The sequence below is a fragment of the Vombatus ursinus genome, unplaced genomic scaffold (genome assembly GCF_900497805.2).
Source record: "Vombatus ursinus unplaced genomic scaffold, bare-nosed wombat genome assembly UNPS02014801.1, whole genome shotgun sequence".
Taxonomy (NCBI): Eukaryota; Metazoa; Chordata; class Mammalia; order Diprotodontia; family Vombatidae; genus Vombatus; species Vombatus ursinus.
This window is the reverse complement of record NW_020954579.1, coordinates 18,371,500-18,394,731: the sequence shown is the minus strand read 5'-3', so window position 1 is coordinate 18,394,731 and position 23,232 is coordinate 18,371,500. Positions and strand designations below refer to the sequence as shown.

The 23,232-nt window shown below is 40.8% G+C and overlaps 1 protein-coding gene across 3 annotated transcripts in view; it reads right to left on the bottom strand.

Moving 5' to 3' along the window:
• Positions 1–23,232, bottom strand: part of SLC39A11 (solute carrier family 39 member 11) — a 496,966-nt gene that overhangs the window by 444,695 nt on the left and 29,039 nt on the right. For all 3 annotated transcript variants that reach the window (XM_027873289.1, XM_027873287.1, XM_027873288.1), the window contains exon 3: positions 23,155–23,193. In XM_027873289.1, the coding sequence (XP_027729090.1) occupies positions 23,155–23,193 (39 nt within the window). The remainder of the gene's footprint in view (positions 1–23,154; positions 23,194–23,232) is intronic.

Here is a 23,232-nt window from a genome sequence, read left to right as displayed (position 1 = left end):
TGACACAGTCACTGTGAAGCTGTCTACTCGTCTACCTCCAGAACTGGGGGACAAATTCAGAAACATCACCTTTTGAAACAGAACCTAAAGATGAAAGATGAGATCAGCCAACTACCTAAGTAAGATATCCTCTTAGGAAGCAGCTTATAAATTTGTTGTTGATTAGACTAAGGTGGTTCTTGAGGATCCATCCAAAGAACTAGCATAGCTTACCAAACTCACCACTCTAAATGTAACTGGTGTAAGTTAACCATCATCTTGGAGATTGCAACATGTTGATGACAAGTACAAACAGAAGACTGGGGCTTTTCTCCAGATACCATATCCCTCCACACTCCATGCAGATGAAGAGTCAGTCAGAGTCATAGAGGTGGAAGAGGTTGAAGGGGCCACTGAGCCCCATCTATCCCTGAACAAGACTCTCCTCTAAGATAATACTTGAGAAAGGGTCATCGATCCTTTGTTAGAGGAACTCCCCATTAGACCACGAGCTCTTTGAGAGCAGGGACTGCATTTGGCCTTCCTATGTATCCCCAGCACTTAGCGTCATGCTCAGCATATAGAAGGTGCTAAATAAATGTTTATGGATTTATTGACTGACTGATAGGGAACTGACTACCTCCTGAGGCAGCCCATTCCACCTTTGGGCAGTACTAGTGGTTAGTTAGTTTTTCCTTCCATTAAGCTTAAATTTCCTTCTTTGTACCTTTTACACATTGCTCCTAGTTCTGGAACTAAGCAAATTATTCTAATCCCTCTTTCAAATGATGTCCCTTCAAATACCTGAAGATAGGCATCACATTCCTCCTCATTTAGGGGTTCTTAATCTGTGGTCCACAGAAAGATTTCAGGGTGTCCATGAAGTTTGATGGGAGGAAAAAAATTATATCTTTATTCCAATATAACTGGTTTCCAATTCTATGAATTTTATGTTATACATTCTAAAATATTCTGAGAAGGGGTCAACAGCCTTCACCAGACTGCCCAAGGTGTCCATGACACAAAAAATAGTTAAGAATCCCTGTCCTAAGTCTTCTCCCTTGGATAAATGTTCCCAGTCCCTTCAACCAATCCCTACATTGCATAAACTTGTGGCCCTTCACCAACCTGGCTGCCTCCTCTAGCCTCCACTTTATCCACCTAACATACAATACACAGAACTGAACATGATATTCCAAATGTGCCCTGACCAGGAAAAAATACAACATAAGTATCACCTCCCCATTCATGAACACTATGCTTCTCTTTATGTCACCTGACCACCACCTTTCTTGACTGCCATATCATAATGCTGCCTTACATGGAGTTTGGAATCCACAAAAACCCTCAAGTTGTTTTCTGATGAACTGCTCTCTAGTCATACCTTCCTTAAACTGTACTTGTGAAGCTGACTCTCTATACCCAAACTCATCTCTTTGAGCTCATTTTCCTAATCTATATACCTGTAATATAGGGTTGAGAAAGACAGTGAGATGTGGTGGATGAAGGGTCAGCTATGGAGTCAGGAAGACCTGGGTTCAAGTTCTGCTTCTAACATACATTAGGTAGGTGACCATGAGCAAGTGATTTAACCTCTCTATGCCCCCAAGCAACTCTCTAAAGCCAAGTTACACAACAACTGATTTCTATCAGCAGAGAGAATTTCCACACTGGAGGGCCTCACACTGATGAAGCGTTCTGGACCAAAAAAAAAAAAAAAGAAACAAAACATAAAGCTGTTATAAGAAGCAATTGAAATATTAAAGATGAAGAGAAGAATTTTATTTAGGTACAGACTGGATTAGAATCTAATCGATTCCATGACTCTGAGGCCCTATGAGAGATATAAAATCACTTTGATAAGCATATCCCACCCTACATAAGGTTTTAGTATTTTTGAGTTCCATTAGGCCATGAAAACTATTTTCACCTACTGGTTCACATCCCCTCTCACTTGCAACTTCATGTAAACTTACAAAGTACTCCCAAAACACATGCTCTCTATCTACTTAAAAGCCCTATGCACAGGCAATCACCACAGGTCTTTTTCTCCTTCCTAAATACAATATTAACCTATTTTCCCCTTGTTTATACATTCATCGTGTGTGTGTGTGTGTGTGTGTGTATACATGTATATATAGTGTGTGTGTATGTATGTATGTATGTCATATATGTTTAGTATAATAAACATATATTAGTAAATTATGTATATATGTGTAATTGGGGGGAGAATATATATGCATATATATTTTACCACCACCTCCCAATTCTCCCAGGGAATTAACTCACTTAGCTCCAGAGCTATCACAATTGATCTATGCACAGGAAGTGTACAGCTTCCTCAACTGAAAGAGGGCACTGAAGAAATACCACAATACAGAAAATGTGACTTGGTTTCTCCTTCTCCCCTCTAGCCCAGTGGTATAAGAGCAAGAGTTCCTATGATCTGAGATAAAATTGCTACCCTTGCCACTTCCGCATAACCCCTGAGAAGTTGTCACCATTTTCCTATCTGCCAAGTCCTGAGGAAACTGAGGCCAGTGAAGCTTATGAACTCAGGCCAAGGCCAGGGCTCAGACCAAGAGCTTGGGCACCCAGACAGCAAAGATCAAGCACAGGGGGTCAAACTATCAAAGCGCTTTGATTCCTAATGTTTCATCTCTTTTTTATCCCTTTCTCTGGAGGATGAGGGAAGAGCCTTAAACAGTCATAATAAATGGATGAGAGGATCATAGATTTAGAGCTAGAAGGATTCTGGAGCTACCTAATACAATCCCTTAATTTCACAAATGAGGTAACTGAGGCACAGGGAGGTATGTGACTTGCTCAGAGTTTCACAGGTAGTAAATAACTGGTGAAACAAATCAATCAATTGATCAATTAAAGTTCAATCAATCAACAAGTGTTTATTAAGCACCTACTAAGTGCCAGACACTGTGCCAGGAACCTGGGATGCAAGTACAAGGAATGAAACAATCCTTACTCCTAAGGAGTTTACATTGTAATTGGAGAGTCAACAAATACATGTATAAATGTGTATAGCATCGCTATAACATTAATAATTACAAGTATGTACAAAATAGTTAAATATAAGGTAGTTTAGCAGGGAGGGCACCAAAGGTTGGGAGAATCAGGAAAGACTTCTTCATGCAGAAGATGGCTCTTCAGCTGCATCTCAGAAGATGTGAGGCAGAGGTAAGGAAGGAATGCATCCTAGGCATGGGAGACAGCTTTTTGTGCAAAGGCACAGAGATGGGAGGAGGGTCCTTTGTGAGGAACAGAGAGAAGGCAATTTGGCAGGATCAAAGAGTTTGAGAAGGAAAGTAATATCCAATGAGGCAGAAAAGATATGTTGGGAGCCAAGTTGTGTAGGGCTCTATTTCTTTTTCTTTATTTTTATATAATTAACAAGCATTTGTTTTCTCAACCTCCTATATCCCTCTGGGGCTTGGGGGGGGCAGTGCCTGGGGGAGGGGGGCAGGAGGAATTCCTTATAGCAAATATGCAGAGACAAGCAAAACAATGCCTGCCTTGGCCACGTCCAAAAAATATATGGCTATCTCTACACCTTGGGTCCATCCTCTGTCAGGAGGTGGTTGGCATTCTTCATAATCAATATTCCAAAGTCATGGTTGATTACTGCATTGATCAGAGGTATTAAGTCTTTCAAAGTTGTCCATTTTTACAATACTGTTATAGTATAAAATGTTTTCCTGGTTCTGCTCACTTCATTCTGCATTGCTTCATCCAAGTCTTTCTAGGTTTCTCTGAAATCATCCCTTTGCCATTTCTTACAGTGTAACAATGTTCCATTACCTTCAATAATATAATTTGTGCAGTCATAACCCCAAATGATGGATACTTTTAGTTTCCAGTTCTTTGCTACCACAAAAAGCTGCTCTAAATATTTTCATTCACGTTGCACCTTTTCTCCTTTCTTGGATCTCTTTGAGGTATATATCTAACAGTAGTAGTATCACTGTATGTACTGCTTAGCAACATTTGGGGCATAGCTCCAAATTGCTTTCCAGAATGGCTGGACCAATTCACAGATCCAGCAACAGTGCATTAATGTGTTGTTTTCTGTAGTCCCTCCAACATTTGTCATTTTTCTTTTCTGTCAGCTTTACCCATGTGAGTGTGAGACAGAACCTCAAAATCACTTTATTTTGCATTTCTCTAATTATTAATGATTTGAAGCATTTTTTCATATGGCAATAGCTAGCTTTGATTACTTCCAGTGAGAACTGCCTGTTCATAGCCTTTTATCAGGTGGCAACCAGAGCAATTCTTATTCTAAGAAATGTGAATCATTTCCTTTGATATATACACACATATATATATATATATATATATATATATATATGTATCTACCTCAGAAATGAGACCTTTATCAAAGAAACTTGCTACAAAGATTTTTTCCCCCTAGTTTGCCTTCCCTCGCAATTTTGGTTACATTAGTTTTTTCTGTGAAAACACTTTAAATTTCACATAGTCAAAGTTGTTCATTTTATCTTCTGTGTTCCTCTCAATCCTTTGTTTGGTTATAAACTGTTCTATCCATAAATCTGAAAGATAATTTGTTTTCCTTGCTCCTCTAATTTGTTTAAAAGGCAACTTAGGTCATATATCCATTTGAAGCTTATCTAGTTAAACGGTGTTAGGGGGTTGGCTTATACCTAACTTCTGCCATATTGTTTTCCAGGTTTCCCAGCAGTTTTTGTCAAATAGTCTTTACTTCAGTAGCCGGGGTCATTAAATTTATTGAATACTTGCCTACTAGGCTCATGTGTTTCTATATGCTATGTCTGTGCAGAGCTTTAAAAGCTAAAGAAGAGTTTATATTTTACCCAAGAGGCAATGTAAAGCCTCTGGAGTTGATTGAGGAGGGCAGTCACATGGTCAGACATGGGTTAAAGAAAATTACTTTGGAAGCAATGTAAGGGATGGACTGAAGTAGGCAGAGACTAGAGGCAAGGAGACCATTTAGGTTGCAATCATCTAGTCCAGAATTGATAAGAGCATGAATTAAGGTGGCAGCTGTGAGTGGAGACTCAAGTTAGTTTGCCATGTAGGGTCCAATACAGCCCACTTCCCAAAACAAATTCAGTAAGTTCTTATTAACAAAGAGGACATAAATCAGATATCTAGCGTTTTCCTACCCACGTATAGCAAGTTCTGACTCTTTTTTATTAGAAAACACTGATGCCCCATAGATATCCAATTCCACTGGGCAGTAGGAGCTAGGGATTGAGGGTTTGTCACTCCAAAGAAAGTATGTTGCTACATCTACCATCAAACACTCTGTCAGGGCTTTTTCTCCTATGCAAACATATCAAGGCCTTAAGACACACACTCCAGGAAAAAGTAGAAACCAATCACTCTCACTACATAATTAATGTCCTGCTTTCATTACCACTCAGGAGAAAAATAAAATCAATTCCCTAGAGAGTATCATGACTGTTTAGTTCTGACATTGTAGACTTAGTATGCTACTGTGGCCAAAAATTTTTTTTAAAAATCCATGTCATCTCTCATTGCCTGAGGCCATGTTCTTTTCACATGCATAAGATCACCTTATAGTTGAAGCAGCAGAATCCCAAGCAGAGGAAAGGCAAGAATAAAGTCTTCTGCTGCCCTATCTTCTTGCTCAAGTGTTGGGAAAACTCCTGGTGGTAGGTTTAACCAGAATCTGAAGAGACAGTTTTATGAAATCCTCTCTCTTGCTAGCAACAGGCTTCTAGCACACCAAATAGTGACTGTGTGTTGCCACGACAACAAAGCTAAAGCCCTAAGAAAAGCTCAGAACAAAATTTTTCCCCTCCACAGATCCTAAACAGGTCTAATATTTTTCTCCACTGTTTACCAATACTCAGCAAATAAAGATTAATCAGGACTGTGAATTAATAGCTTAGGTTTCTGAGTCACCAAACTGGACTGGAGTTTAGAAATGGTGCTTCCTCCCAACAGGAGCAAGTGCCTAAAAGAAGGCTGAGAATCAGGACAAAGAAAACATGGAGAAAGTGACAGACATAATTGTCTCCCTGTATGAAAGCACTTCTGTGTAAATAGCAACAGTGAGGTCACTGGGCATTTAAAAGATTATTAAGAAGCTAAATCGATAACAATGGGCCCAGATGGTCTTTCTTGAAGAGCAGAGAAGGGAATGATTTCAACAGAAGAAACCTGTGCCATATCAATAACCCACAAGACGTTACCATGATGACCACAGGCTAATACAACGATACCAACTCACCCAGATGAGGCAGACATTAATATGAGCCTGAAAGACTCTCTCCCACTTTGAACACTAGGATGACTGAGAACCACCCTCACCAGTGCACTTTCCAGGATTCAACCCACTCCAGTGCAGCATCACCTTCCTTAGCAATTTCCCTAAACCCAAGACAACTTTCCCCATTATTTTCACAAATATAACTTCCCAAGGAAGAAACAAAGAGGTTACTTCTACAGGAAAAGCACATGTTCAAGACCTCTCCAACACTACAGGGCTTCCAGAAATAATGGGCTTTAGACTGCTGGCCCCCTATCCTTCTAAGTAACTCTCTGATAAAAAACCAAATGCACTGAAAGCATTTTTCAGTGCAGAATGAAACACTCATTTTTCAGACAGGGCCAATGTGGAGATTTGTTTTGTTTGATTACACTTACTTGGTACAAGGGGTGGGGGGAGAGTCATTGGATGTGAGGAAATAGTGATGCCAAAAAAGAGAAAGAAAGAAAGAAAAACATCAATAAAATATTTTTTAAAATATACAAAAAATGAGCAGAAGGAAGTTTATAAGGGGACACAGACAAGCAGGGCAGTACTGGCATTAGCATGTACATTTAATATATAATTTTATGCAACATCCCTTTCAGTGGCACCCTAAAAGACAGCCTTGTGCTGCATGCTACATGCCCAGAGGGAGATATCACTCTGGACTGGCTGAGAGACTGCTGAGCACAATACTGTGCATGGGACTTACTTGAATAGTTACAGAGACAGTGGGTAGAAGAGTCACATGGAGAGAAGCAATCTAGAGAGATAAACATGCTGGATAACAGTCTGAGTTCTGCCCCCAACACACCAACCTAACATCTTTCATCCATCCAATGTGGCTGCTTAATTAGCTTCCTTCTAATTTCTTTGACACAGTCTGGTTAGACTGAGACAGAGGGAGAAAAAGGGCCACATAGACAAAAGGAGCCTAAACGACTAATGGGTCCATTAAGTGCACCCTCTAATACCAAAGGAAACCAACCAACCCTCGTGTTTATCCTTATCTGGCCTACTCAGTTCGTTTTCAAAGGCACTAGAGTCTGGACTGGTATATTTGTAAAAGGCTCCCTTTATTGACCCTACTGACCCTAATTTCCTTGGGTCCTTTATAATCAGATCACGAAGCCTCAGACAAGACTGTTAGCCCAGGATTCACATGTGCCACATCTCTTATAACCAGAATCAATATAAAGACCTTGAGTGGCAATGCAATAATGATCACGAGACATAAGTAGTCCGTATCCTCTGTCCTCAAAATAAGCTTTGCAGTATATCAATTGACTCTTCTGTCTTTGTTCCTTGAAATCCCAGACTGGACTGATAAACTAATTGTGTACTCATACAACTCTACCCATAGGAGAGCAACAAAGCTCTCCTCACAGCAAGGGCTGTCCCCATCCCCTACTCCCCACTGACATTAAACAAGGAAATCTTAGCCAGTAGATGAAATAAGAGTCAACCATAGGTTACTACAGAAAGTAGATACATATATATGAAGGTCCCTCGTCATTTGGGAGCATTCATGTCTACTTCAAACTGAGTCCTCTCCTGCTCATTTTTCATTGTCCATCTAAAACATATCATATATACCCTTCCCTACGTAAGAACAGAAAAGGATGCTTTAAAAGCATCTAAAAGCAAAGAGGGAAAAGATAGCCTACAGGGGACATAACAATATCCTAATTCCACACCTTCATGCAAGTTAGATTACTTTTTCCTTAAAAGGTATTAAGCTTTTCTCAGGACTTGATTGGCTCAGGGACTGATGACTCAAGCTACTGGCACCACTTCTGAGTCCCCTGAGTACATAAACGTCACAAGGAGCTCCAAGTGCTCTCTGAAAGTTGGCTGGCAGACCACGATGGACAACTCTGAGTCAGAGAAGTTTGCTCAAATGTATCACTTAGAGTGCACTAGATGCATATCTTTGTTGAAACTCCTCTGCTATACAGAAGTAAATTTCCTTTTGCTAACTCTTAAATAACCTACAAGTATCTCAATTTGTTCAAATAGTAGATATAAAGCATCAGGGGACTGGACAGAGTCAGGCCCATCCTAGAACACAGCCTAGACCAGAATATCCTCCACCCCTTTGTCCAAACAAAGGTTTGGTTCTGGTCACAGGCTAACCAGGCCTTCAGTATTTATATAACAATAGAAGGAAACAGAGGCAAAACCAGTATGAGGATAACCGGAGGTCAGCTACATTACAAAGAGACTTTCCATTGCCTTTGGGAGGGAGATAAGGAAGTAAGCAGGAGAAGAGAAGGGAATGTCCAGTAAGAGAAAGAAAGGCAGCAATGCTGATTACATGCATGTAACACCAACAAACTGTCAGCAGTTCAGCAGGATAATGGAATGCACATGTGCTTTTCCACCAAGACAAACATTATATTTTTTATCATTGCATAGAGAAGATAATATATATCATTTCCTCCCCCACAGTTTATAATGATATTGGAAATCTGAAGCATGAAATTAAAAAGAAAAAAAATACAATAATAATAATAATAATAATAATAATCTGATTCCTTACTGAAGTATTCCTTCTCCCCTTTGTCTCCCCCCATCTCCCAACTCCCTCCTGCTGGAAAGTTCTCCTTCCCTCTTAACATAGAACATGAGGTTTAAATGCATGGAGGGAAGAAAGTAACTGACCTTCCCAACATAACCTCATTTCCCAACACAGAGAGAAAGTAAGGAACACAAGGTCAGTAGCAAAAAGACTTCCCTGGAATCATGTAGACCTGTCTTCTGAAACCCTGGGGCCCATGAGCAGACTCAGTCTGTCTGTCTCTGCGTGTGTCTCTATGTCTATGTCTATGTCTATGTCTCTGTCTGTGTGTGTGTGTGTCTCTCTGCCTCTGTGTCTATCTCTGCCTGTCTGTCTCTGTCTGTCTCTGGCTGTCTGTCTGTCTGTCTGTCTCTCTCTCTCACAGACTATACTTCTAAGGTTTGTCATGCAGCATCACCCAGAAGGCCACCATGAATTTAAGGACATTTAAAATTCTCTTCAAAAAACTTACCATTTCATTCAAGCGCAAGCACTCAACAGATTCTGATTTTGACTTTACTACATACAAATTATAGATCAACGAGCTTGACTTTGACTTCTGGGGCAACTCTAGAAAGCATCACTAAAAAGATGGCTGATGAATCTCTAGAAGAAAAGCAGTGATGACCAAGGGCCAGCATGACTTCATCAAGAAAAGGTCACTCCAAAGTAACTTCATTTCCTTTTCTGAAAACATTTCTAATTAGTAGGTGAGGTGAATGCTGTTGACATAGTTTATCTGGATTTTAGCAGAGCTTTTGATCAAGTACTTCATATTACTCTATGGATATGATGGAGAGGTATAAGTAATCCAATCAAGTGGATTCAGAACTGACTGGACAGCTAGACTCAAAGACTAGGTGCCAACGACAGCATGGCAAGAGGTCTGCAGTGGAGGACCCCAGGAATCTGTTCTTAGCCTTATGTTGTTTAGCATTTTTTTTTATCAATAACTTGAATAAAGGCATAAATGGTATATGTAATAGAAGAAATATTGACCAGGGGTCAATTTGCTTAGGATAGTTTATTTTTTTCCCTAAAAGGCAAAGAAACTGTCCCCAAGGCATGACTGGCTCAAAGGATTAAGGCTGCAGCTGCAGATGTGGCTCCCCGGGCCATCTAAGTGAATAAAAGAGGTCAGACCACAAAGAGTCAGTGCCCTTTAGGCTGGCAGATGTTCCACAGCTGCCCAAGTCACCACACCCTGCCTTGGTGACCAAATCCATTTCTGTAAGGGAGTCAGGTGGAAAGGTGAGGCCACATCTGCCCAAATCAAGTCCTTGTTGAGTATCTTCTGCATTTTTGTATGCTGTGATTAAGTAAACCTTCTTTTGTTAACTGTTAAATCCTCTACAAGTTTTATTCATTCCAGTACCAACCCTGAGCTGCCAAACTGTCTTGAGTCAGGCCTGGCATACAACAATATATTACAGATGACACAAAGTTAGTAGACAGAGCTAACACAAGGGCTGAATCGCTGGACTGATTCTTATAAAATGAAATTCAGTAGAGATTAAATACAAAGTCTTGCACTTGAGTACAAGAAAATCAACTTCACAAGTATAAAACAGGGGAAGGACAGTCTGAAAGAAATTGCCCGGAAAAAGAGCTGAGGTCTTCGAGGACCACAAGCTCAATATAAGTCTGATGTGGTACTGCAGTCATAAAGCTAATGCCACCTTGGGCAGCAGTAAGAGAGGGACACAGCTTCCATTAATAAAGAACTAACAGTCCCATTGTACTCTGCCTTCCTCAAGCCTCATCTGGAGCATCGTGTTCACTTCTGAGCATCACAATTTAAAGACACTAATAAGCTGGACAGTGTCTACAGGAGAATGATCAGGATGGTGAGAGCCTTGAATCCATATCATATCAATATCTGTGTAAGGAACATGGCATGTTTAGCCCGGAGGGGGAACATGATATCTGGCATCACATATATGAAAGCTGTCACACTGAGGAGAAATTAGATTTGTTCTGTTTGGCCCCACGGGGCAGAACCAGCAGCAACAGGAGGGGAGGCTGGAAAGAGGCAAACAGGCCTGATGTGAGGGAACTTTTTGTAACGAGGAGAACTACGCAGAAGTGGGATGGGCTGCCTGAAGAGCTGGTGGGCTCCCTTCCCATGTAGGCCTCTGGGCAGCGGGCATTCCTTCTGTGCATGACTGGATTCGATGGCTGTGATGACGTGCAAAGCACTGCATTGGATACTTTTGTCCTTTGAGGCTTTAAAAAACTACCTGTGAGCAACTCTCCACTCAAATCATAGGTCTCTTCACCTCAACCATGGAATGCTGTATAACTGAGGGCTGTGCTCATGAGAATGGAGGAGAAATGGAGGGAAGTCTTCCTCATTTAAGGGGCCATCAGACACAACAGAAGCTGGCACAAGGCTAGTTAGAAGCACAGTCTGTCCAGAGAATACATTCATCAGTCCTTCTTATACTCTTGCTGAGCTGAAGCGTACAAAGGAAGTGGCTCAGAGACCAACCCGTTCTACCGGCCAGTGCACTCTGCTAAAGGCAGGCCAAGGCTCCCAGTTGACCAGACACATTCCTCTTGATCTACGTCTGCCCTCAGGGCAGGAAGCGCTCTATCCACAAAGCAAAGCCTGGAGATGCCCAACCCTTGCAAGAAACCGCTCCTTGATAGGAGGCAAACAACCCACAGTGCTCTGGGGCATTCTGACCCTGCCTGGGAGGGACACACAAGGTATCTCCCTTCCCCATTGGGCAAAGTATTGAATAGGTGTCCCAGACTTCACCCTCCTGCATTCCTCTGAGGTCTGCTAAGGGCAGCTTGGATTCCTGCCACCCTACAAGGAAGAAAGCCAGAGCGTAGAGAAACAAAGTACTAACATTGTTAGGCCAAGCCTTAACAAAATTTATCATGATGTGTTCTGTTCTTCTGGAAATGCCACACAATTCAACTAAGCAGACTTTTAAAATATCTCCATCTTCCAACACAGCAAGCAAGCTTCATAAGTCTGAGCCTATGATCCTATTCTTCAGCCAATGGGGAGGCAGAAGAGGTGAAAATACCCAATAATTCCCCAATCTTGGCTTTACAGGGCCATCAGTGCACCCGCCAAGATTTCTGGCAAGCCTAGTGCCCCTCCCCCAAACCTTGATCTGTCTCTCTGCCTCTAACAGTAACTTCTGGGTAACGTATTTCAATATATAAGCGCCCTCCCTAGCTGCAAGTTCTCCCTCCTGCCAGACCTGGATCTCATTCTGTTGGGAAGGGGGCACAATGTAGAGTACTGGTCTTCAGATCAGAAAGACCGGAGGGGCTGCTAGGTGGCGCAGTGGATAGAGCACTGGCCCTTAAGTCCTGAGGACCCAAGTTCAAATCCGGCCTCAGACCAAACACTTGACACGTACTAGCTGTGTGACCTTGGGCAAGTCACTTAACCCTAATTGCTTTACAAAGAAAAAAAAAAGAGAGAGAGAAAAAAAAAGAAAGACCCGAATTCAAATCCTGCCTGTGACCCTGGGTAAGTCACTTAACTTCTCCCAGCCATCTGTAAAACAGGGGTAGTAATAACACCTCCTAGGGTTGTTGTGAGGATCAAATGATAGATAATATTTGTAAATTGCTTTGCTAACCTCAAAGCATTATAAAAATACGATAAGTGCATTTCTTCTTGTTCTCTCCTTGCTAGAATGGGAGAACAGCTGGTCACCACCCTTCATACAGACTTGGCGACTATTATTATTAAAGTATATCATTAACTTCCAACAGTGAACAAGTTATTAAGAGAAAACATAATTCTCCATTTGCTGCACAAAGCAACCTCAGCCAAAACCTTTTTGTGAAAATTACATCTCTGAGAAAACTCTCCATGGCATTAAATAACATGTAATGAATTGTTCTTTCTTGCCTAGAGGTGGATTTCCCCAGCTGGTAGGCTTTCTTCCTTTTTCAGGGTCTTATGGTCATACTTAGTCCAAACCTGCTTCCCACAAAATCATAAAATCATTTGCCCCCCACAGCTGGAGTTCATCCAATATCATAATCTCCCAGGTGGAAATGAATAATCAATACAAAATAATTAATCATGCCAGCCTCTTTTATTACACTCATCAGCTTTGCAGTAGAACTCTCAATTTTCCAAGTCCCAGAATGAGTTAAGGGGCCGTGGAGGTAGAGTCGGGGAAGTGGAAAAGGAGAAGATGAACTTTTCTGGCCTCAGGACTCTAGGCATGCTGACTGTAGCTGTCTGGATTTCTCCATCGGCCCAGGTACCAAAAGAAAAAATTACCAAGTCTGAGCTAAAGGGCTTTAGGAAGCCTAGGTCCCAGTTAGTGTGAGTAACAATTCCCTGAAGTGATGTCCTTATTCAAATTCATCACACTACATATTTCCATATAGTTGGAACTAATTATCATATTTTACATATAATTATAACTTTAAATAGTGGAATTTTCTAATTCCTGTGACCACTTCAGGGGATTCATTATTCGCACTAATGAGTGTGACCCAATTATTTTTCTTTAATAATAAAGAATTTATAGTATCAAGAAGGAGGTGGCTGTACATCAGGTCATCTAGGGTTTATTCTAATTCTGAGTTGCCATGATTCTATGACTTTTTAGCAAGGAAGAATTAAAATCTCAAAACATCAAAACCATCACAACCATATCTCCCCCAGATAACCTTCCTTGACTATCCCCAGATACATGGAGCTAACGCGTGCATAACTTACTATCTCACAGGGTTGTTGGGAAAAAACTATTTCATAAACCTTAGCTCAGGGGTTCTGAAGAGCTTTTTGTGTCATGGACCCCCTGAGCAGGAGTCTGAGGAAGCCTGTGGCCCTCTTCTCAGAATAATGTTTTTAAATGAATAAAATAAAATATATAGCATTACAAAGGAAACCAATTACATTTAGACATAGTCATCAAAATTTTTTTTTAAAAACAAGTTCAAGATCCAGGTTAAGAACTCTATGCCTTAAAGAATTAAATCAGTGGGGCAGCGAGGTGGTGGGAAGCCCAGGGGACAATACAGGCTCTGTCAGACAGTCAATATAGAAGCGCTTACTTAGAAATGTTAACACACGCTTACTTTGTAAGCATTTATTAAGTGCTTACTCTGTGCCAAGCACTGGGTGGCCCCAAGTGACCTTTGATAATCATACTACTAATAATAACAATTCACATTTAAATAATGTTTTAAGGATACACAGTAACTCCTCTGGGTCTCTGTCTCCTCAGGTATACATTCTATGATTCTAAGTAGGAAATAATGGCTACCTGTGTTTTTAAAAACACTATACTCAAATACTTGAAATAATGTAGTTGACCCTCTACTGGAGACAGCTGAGTAAATTATGGAATACATACACAATAAAATACTATTGAGTCACAAGATACAGGTGAAGGATTCAAAGAAACATGAAAAGTCTTTGAGAAAGGGAAGCTAAGCTAAGTAAAATCATGAACCAGGAGGACAATATACACAATGACTGCTATAATGTTGACAAAAACATTATTAAAAGGCACCCTAATTAAAATAAATTGCACTGATCAGTCTTGGTCCTGGAGACTAGAGGTTGAAACACACTTCCCACCTCTCATCAGAGAGGTGAAGGACTACAGGTGCTAAACTCTGGGTATGCTGTCAGATGCAACCATGCAATCCACCTACTTTATTTAACTGTTATTCTTTTTTTATAAGGGAGAGTTCAATTTAGGGGAGGGAATATAAGTCAGGAACAAAATGTAGAATTAATACTTTTTAAAAAAACCAATGATCTATGGGGGAAAAAAGAAAAACATTGTGCCATCCTGCTCCCTCAATTCCCCCTCCCCAATTTAATTTTCCTATTAATGCTTAAAGCAAATTTCAAAGCTAGCTGTAGGAATTCTCAAAGGAAGGATAACAAAGCAATTAGACCTGAATTAGGGGTCTGAATCATGTTTAATTAGCTTTGAAGACCCCTAGACAATCACCAAGTAAAAGGGTCAAGGGAACTACTTGAAGAATCTTTTGAGGGAAAAAAAAAACCTAATTAACTTCTTCAGGACTTTCCTTGCTATAAAGCAACTAGCTAGTCTTAGGGCCTTATCTAGAAAGTTGCTATGACTGTAGCCCTTCAGACTTTAAAACAAATTCCAAATCTACAGTTCAGCCATTAACAACATCCCCTGTACAAATAACAGACTGTCAAGCCATTACCTTGGCAAGTTACCTCAAAACAGAGATCCCTCCTATAGACAATTTAAGTATAAACAACTATCAAACAACCATCTCAGCAAGAATGGTTATGTAGAAACTATCAGGAAATCCACGAGAGGGGCATAAAGGCTTTCACAGGGCCCACAAGGGCTATATTAAGAACACAGACGGAAATCTGGACTGACAGTCTAAGCTGCTCTCTTGAAATCCCACGGGATTGGAAAACAAATATTCTTCTGTTTGTGTGAAACCTGGTCCAAGGGGCAAAATCCTTTCCCTTCAAGGCTGGTGCTCATTCTCAGATGCTGAACTCAAAACTCATTCAAAAGGAATAAGAAATAAGGAAATGGCTATTTCCATATCCACTTGAACTAAAAACTGAGATCCAAATCCTGAAAACCACCTTTCAACAATTTATCCAGCCCATTTTACCCCACAGGAAACAGATGGGCAATCTCATCCATACTCATGCTTGCACTTCATCCAATGTTTGTAAAACCTGGGCCCTGCAAATGTTTGGGGCCCTCTATCCACTACTACTGCAGAAGATCTTGAAAAATCAGTTTTACAAGGAATACAAGCACACCGATTGTAGGAATCAATTGGCAGCTTTTGGAAAAAAGTCACTAAGCTTTTGACTCACCATTCCTACTATTGGGCATATGCCACCAGAAGATCAAAGACAGAGGGAAAATTCCCAAATATTCAAAATATTCATAGCAACACTTTTTGTGGTAGAAAAAAAAAAGCTAGAAATAAAGTGGCTGTCAATTTCCTGGAAAATGGCTGAACAAACTGTAGAATATGAATGTAATAGAATTAGTGTATCATAAGAAATGAGAATATCTTAAATGAAATGAAATAAAAAATTCAGAGAAATCTGGAAAGACTTGCTTGAACTGAGTCAGAGTGAACCAAAAGAACAATATACCCAATTACAACAATGTAAAAGAAAACAACACTAAAAGACATCAGATGCATTATGTATTCTTGACTCCAGAGGATTAAGAGTAAAACACACCAACCTCCCTCTTCTTGGTGAGGGGGTAGAGGGATAGTCTATAGGTGTGGAATGGGGCACACAATGTCAGATGTGATCAATGCTGGTCAATGAGCTGCAGTTTGTTGTTATCAGGGAGTGTTTTATAGAGGGGCATATGGAAAGGGCTGTGATATTGGCAAGAAACAGCAACGTATGTGTGTGTTTTTAAACTTTTTAAAAAAGTTTCCCAAAATTTACTTGTACTGGGAGAGAGTTTAGTGCCCAAATAAATTCTTTACAACCTATGGAAAACACAAGTCCTTTTCCGCTGGTAGAGAGTCATAATTAGTTAGGTTGGAGCTTCCTCAAACTTGTACCCTTATGTCAATCAATTTCCAAGAAGCAGACAGAACAGAAGGCCTCCGGAATTTAAGCTTTCTGAAATCAGCAAGGGGGCCAGGAGACTGTCAGCTTCTTCACTTTTACCTGTCCTCAAGAGCTTGTAACTTGGTAAAGGAACTAAAAGACATCAGTATCATGAAGACTAGCACTCGGGGTGCCCCTAAGGGCCTCCTTCTTCTAAAAGATGTGCTGGCTAGAAGTCAACTAGGAAGGGAAATCTGATCATTCGCGCGATTGTGTTTCTGCCACCAGGAGCATTTCTGAATAGTTCCAAACTGCTCACTTCACACCTTCAAGGTACCTTGACCACTCAAATAGCAATTAACCAAAAGATAAGCCCCTCCTGAAGGCAGAACATGGTACAAAGTCAGGTGAGACTGGGTCTCTACTGTCACAGAGTTGACAATCTAGCTGAGAAGCATGATAGCTCCAATAGGTCACATTACACGATAAGGACATTCCAGCAGGGGGATGCAAAAGTGCAGCTATTAGTGCCAGGAGGGCAGCCATTATTACTGCCCAGCCAGGATGAGGGGAGTTTCAGAGATGGAAGCATCTGAGCTGTATTGTCAAACACAGTCAAGGAATTAAATAGGCCAAGTGGGAGAAGGATGGCATTAACATAGCTGTCTTAGAAACCTGTCCATCATGCAGAAGCTCCACCTGAAGTTTAATCCCATAGTAAACATCAAGAAGGTAATTTTGAAAAAGGAAAAAGGAAGAATTTCCCAAATAACAACGGAAAAAATTAGGATTAGCCTTACTGGGAGAAAATGAAAATTGGTTCTGGGACCTCATATTGTGTGGCCTGAACAGTTAAAACCCTAACTGATGCACAACAGTAAGGTTTTTAGGAGACTCTATTAGAATTAGCAGCCAAAAACTTGATTTCTAATTAGAAAAACTTTGGCCTCTAATTGGGGCAGCTAAGTGGCAGCAATGGATAAAGCACTAGGCTTGGAATGGAAAGATTCATCTTCATGAGTTCAAATCCCAGCCTCATTTACTAGCCAAGTGACGCTGGGCAAGTCACTTAACCCTCTTTGACTCTATTTCATCATCTGTAAAATGAACTGGAGAAAGAAATGGCAAACCACTCCAATGCCTTTGCCAAGAAAACCCCAAATGGGGTCACAAAGAGTCAGATACAATGGAAACAACTCAACAAACAACAACTGGCTTCTAATTAAAAGCCAAAAAACTAACACAACAAATTTCTCTTAGTGGGTTCCAGTTTGGGGTAGGGAAGGTAGGGTGCCACTGTAATTTCACTGACATGGGGAATGAATGGATGAAAACTCCTTCCACTGATACAGTTCAGCAACTTATCTATAACGTAGTCTTAGAGAACTGCCTTTGGGATTGAGGGAGTTATCCAGGATGTATAGGTGGCTGTGTCACAAACAGGACTTGAACCAAGGTGTTCATGGTTCTGAGGCCAGCCCCCCACCCACTACACTACTGTTCTAGTTACCAGACAAAATTAAATATTTCACTATAACACTCTGTCCAAGAAAGTCACCAGAGAAATCTTCGTCACCCTAAGGTAGTTATCCTAAGATTTCTTAACTGGTTTGTACCAATCTTGGACAATTGCTCACCAGATAGAACAAAGAATCATGGAATTCCAAAGTAGAGAGGAACTTTAGCAATTAGCTGCTCATCACCTACAAGTGGTCCTCCAGTCCCCACTTGAAGATGGAGAGTAGGACATCTGGGAAAGACAGTGAGCAGAAAGTTTGTAAAGAAAGTATAAACCATCAATGCTTGTTGGCAAACCGATTTGACTGACTGGCTGAGAACAGCCTGCACAATGATCAAGATAACGTAAAGGAAAACAACTCCCAGAGACTTCAGGACTCTGGTCAATACAATTATCAATCATTACTCCCGAACACTGAAGATAAATCATGTTTCCCATCTCTTGGCACACAGTTGCATGAGACAACCATTTTCACACATGGCCAATTGTGGATTGATTTTGCTTGAGTATACTGATTGGTATTGAGGGAGGGCCTTTTTTGGGGGGGAGGTGGAGGAAAGGGGGGAATGAAGAGGGAGGGAGCCTGGGAAAGAGGTTATAGGAAGAAGTATGGAGAGAAAGTGATAGTTATACCAAAAAAAGAAGATAACAAAGAAAAGAGGGTCCATGAAACATTTTAAAAATACAGAGATAAGAGAGAAAGAAAGTTCTGAAGGAGTCACAGACAAGCATGGCAGTGATGGAACTATCAAGCTAAATTTAAAATCTACACTTTTATTTTAAAAGCTGTACATGATAGAGATTTATGGTGTCATATAAAATCTTCTCTTTTTTGTCTATCTTTGTATAAAGAAATGTTAGTGTTTGTCAATCTCATAATAAAAAAAGAAAACGTTTTTCAAGAAAGCATTAGAGAACACACACACAAACACACACACACACACACACCACCAGTAAAGGGGAACTCCCTATGTGCCAATGCATTCCATTTCTGAACAGTTATGATTAACAGGTAATCCTCCCATGTGCTATTCTAGTATCTCCCTCCTTTCAACTTCCAAACAATGGTCCTAGTTGTATACTCTGAAGCCAAACCTAACAAATCTAATCCCATCACAAGGGGCAGGTCACATTCCCTCTCTAAGCTTCAGTTTCCTCCTCTGTAAAATAAAGGATTGTATGATCACAGTATCATACAATGCCATACTGTGATCGGACTGACAATTTAAAAGACTTGGAAAAAAATCCCAAGCCACCTATCCCAAACAATCAGACTTCCAAAGAAAAGAGCCAATTATCAGCCACTGGATAACTACCACATCTCAATGTATTTTTCTTATCGTGAGCACGTCTACTAACAATGCAGGTTATAGCCTTCTCATCTTGTGCTATTCTTGCCAATTTCTTCCCCTCCTTCTTCCACTCAGTCTTTGGATATTTTGGGGATACTGATGCAGAGATAACTGTGTCTCTATGTTACAAAGTAGGCCAAACTCCTTTTCTGATCATTCATATCTTGAGTGATATCTCTATTACAAAACTCCATCTATTTGGCCCAAAATATGTAGGAGCCAAAGAGAGGAAGTGAAGTGTTGTAGATAAATGACTGATCTCAGTGTCAAGAGGAGCTGAGCACTCCTGACATACTGGATATGTGACTCTGTGCAAGTCATTTAACCTAGGCAACTCTAACATCTTAAGATACCTATCTGTATCAGTGAAGGTAGTATCAGTGAAAGTAGCATAGCGATAAGGTCTTTCACAATGAAGTGATCATTGGTAACTTTGGAGAGAACACATGGCAAACTCCTAAGGAAAAAAAATGTCTACACTGGTTACTTCGGTTTCTTCTCTCCTCATTCACTCTTTAATGCTTGGTAATCTGGCCTCCATCTTCATCATCCAACTCAAACTGCTCTCTCCAAGGTTACCCATTTGAAGGCTTTTTCCTTAATCCTCGTCTTTCTTGACTTTTCTGCAGCGTCTGCCAGTTCTGACTACCCTCTCTTCCTCGATACCTCTCCTTCTAGGTTTTCATGGCACTCTCTCTCATGGTTCCCCTCCCCCTGTCTCACTGCTCCTTTCCAGTATCCTTTGCTGGATCTTCATCCACACCACTGCTCCTAAATTTAGGTTTACTCAAGGCTCTGGGGCCTGAACCTTATTCTCCTCTTTTACTATACTCTGAATCTTTACTATCTCACCAGCTCACACTAAGTTAATTAACATCCCCAGACTCAGTAGTCTATAGATCTATGGATCCAATCTTGGTCTTTTCCCCGAGGTCTGATCCTACATCACCCACTGAATACTGAACATTTCAAAATCGATGCCCTGTAAGCTACTGAAACTCAAGTGTGTCCAAAACTGGACTAATTATGTTTCCCTAAAAACATGCCCATCTTAAAAACTTCTCTGTTACTACACAAAGTATCCTTCCAGCCACCCAGGTTCACAGCCTGAGGGTCACCCTGAGCTCCTCACTCTCTCACCCCACATACCCATTTAGTTACCCAATCTTTATGTCTCTATCTCCCCATCTCTCCCATCTATGCCCTACTCTTCACTCACACAGCCACCACTCCAGAACAAGCTCTTGTCAACTCTCGCTTAGACTGTTACAATAACCTCCTACTTGGCCTTCCTGCCTCCCACTCAAATCCATCCCTGATCCAGCTGCCAAAGTGATTTTCCTAAAGAGCAGCTCTATCCCCTCCTCAGTAGGCTCCAGTAGCTTCATTATTTCAGAGATCGAACACAGACTCCTTTGTTTAGCATTTAAAGCCCTTCCCAAACTGGCCCCAATCTGCCATCCCAACTTTATTATACACTATATCTCCTGCCATACACTATGGTCCAGCCACATTGGCCCCCTCATCCGTGGCGCTCCATCTCTCTTCTTTCTGCCTTTGCATGACTATCCCCCGTGGTTCTCACCTCCATGTCTCAGAATCGCTAAATTCCTTGAAGGTTCAGCTCAAATGCCACTTCTACATGCAGTGTTTCCTGATCCTCTCAGCTCCTACTGCCACCCCTATAAAATTATCCAGCATCTGCTTTGTAGATGTCTGTATGTGCACACATCATCTCCACCAGTTAGACTGTAAGCTCCTTAAGGACAGGGGCTACTTCACTTTTGCCTCTATATCCCCCTTAGCCTAGTACCTAGCATATAGTAGGCTCTTAATAATTTTTTTAAATTTCATTCACCGTTGACTGATCGATTCAGAATCAATCGTTGAAACACGGGCTACCTCCTGACAAAGTGCTGGACTCAGGGTGCAGAATGAGACATCTATACTTAGTCCTATTACCACAGTTCCTCTGTTTCTACTCTTCCAAACTTCTTACACTTTTTAACATGGAGACGTACTCTGGGATCCAGTGACACTGGCATCCTTGCTCTGGACACCCCATCTCCCAACTGTTCCTTTTTACTGGCTGCCCTCCAGGCCTGAAATGCTCTCCCTCCTCATCTTTACCATCTGGTTTCCCTGCCTTTCCTTGAAATTTCAGCTAAAATCCCACCTTTCACAAGAAACCTGTCCCAGTCTCACTTTAACACTCACACCTTTTCTGGGAGATTGTCTCCATTTATTTGGGATACATCATATTTGTACATTCTTGTTTGCATGTTGTCTGCCCCAGTAGACTGTGACTTCCTTGAGGGTAGGGACTGTTTTTACCTTTCTTTGTATTCCCAGTGCTTAGCACTTGACCAGACACATAGTAGGGCACTTAATAAATGTTGATTGATTGATATGTTACAAGGGTTTTGTTTTTCTTGTTTTTCAAAGGGGAAGAATAAGAAGGAAAGAAAATAGATTTTTGTTCATTTTATTTAATTTGTAACTTTGTTTTTACTCTGTAAACTTATTATAATTGCTATTTCTGGCAAAAGTCAAATTCACCACAATATGCTCATAAAGCAAATGCCTTAAAAATAATTCAATTGAATTCAATAATAATATATTTGTTAAGTGCCTACTACTCATTACAAAGCACTAAAAGTTCCCTGAAATTCATTTGCCAAAATTATGCAATGCAACTGCAGAACTTTAAGGACTAACCTTATAAATGTCATAAATTGCTTCAATTCTATTCTAAGTATGTATAAGTCATCTGATAAACAAAGTATGACTAGATCTACAACCAACCATCTATATCTAATGAATCAGTCATTCTTTTTTGGTCTAGATCTATGATTTTATCTATGCAGGGACACTCCTTCCACTGATGCATATCAGCAATTTGTCTTTGAGCGATGACAAGGTTATGCGGTTCTCTGCCTCTGGAGTTTAACTCTCCATCTAGGGTGCCACCTAGCAGTCTAGCATCAGAAACAAGATGTGAACCCAGGTCTTCCTGAATCTAGTCCTGGCCTTCTATCTACTCACTGTATTAGGGTTGCCATACAAATTTGTCTAGGTAGGAGTGACTACAGTAGAAAATTCTGGTTGGTTCAATTTACCCCAGCCAAGTCTTTGCAACAATCTGCTTCCAGACCAGGCCCATTGCCATTCCCCTACTGGATTACTCTAGCTCAGCCTTAGAAGCCTTGGAGGTAAAAACTTTTCCACGAGATCTTTTTTACTTGGGAGTCATTGTAACTAACACTCAAGACCAGCTGTGGAAATCGCCTCACAAAGACTCATGTGTGTAACTCTTAAAAATCTATTTCTGCAAGCCTATTTCAAAGGCCAGAGATTATAGTTTTTTAGACACTACAGTTAAAATGTCCTGGTGATGCATTGGTCCAGTGAATGCTTTTGTGAAATGACTTCTAAGATGTTTCATGTCCAGATACTCACTTATTCAGGCTGTGACTTCATCTGAAAAGATTACCACAACATGTCTATACTCTGCATGTTACAATGACCTCTTACCAAAAGCAACATAAAGTTTGACCTAAATTGGAAAAGGACACTAGTATACCTGGCTCCATTCTTCCTGAGAAGCACAAAGATGGATCAGATGACCCCTTGAGTCCACTTCCAGTAGGGGGTTGTCAGACATTCCACAATAGCCAGCTGCAGCAGACAGCCTTTGAAATAGCTGCCGAAATGCCACCTAACAGTCACCACCATACTTAGTGCCATGAAGAAGTGCTAATGGAACAGGAAACCAAGTTCTGCATTCACTAACATAAGCAGCCACTACACAGAAAGCCACTAATTCAAGGAAGCATTTTGGTCACATGGGGACAGAGACTAGTAATGCCCAGAGCAGAGGACTGTCATGAATAAAATGTGTCCTGATTCACATTTCTCCCACCAGATTCTACTTACCCCCGCAGCAAATCCAAGGCTTCCATCTAAGATCCGTCTCTGTAAATGAAAACAAGATGCTTCAGTTTTAGGAGACAA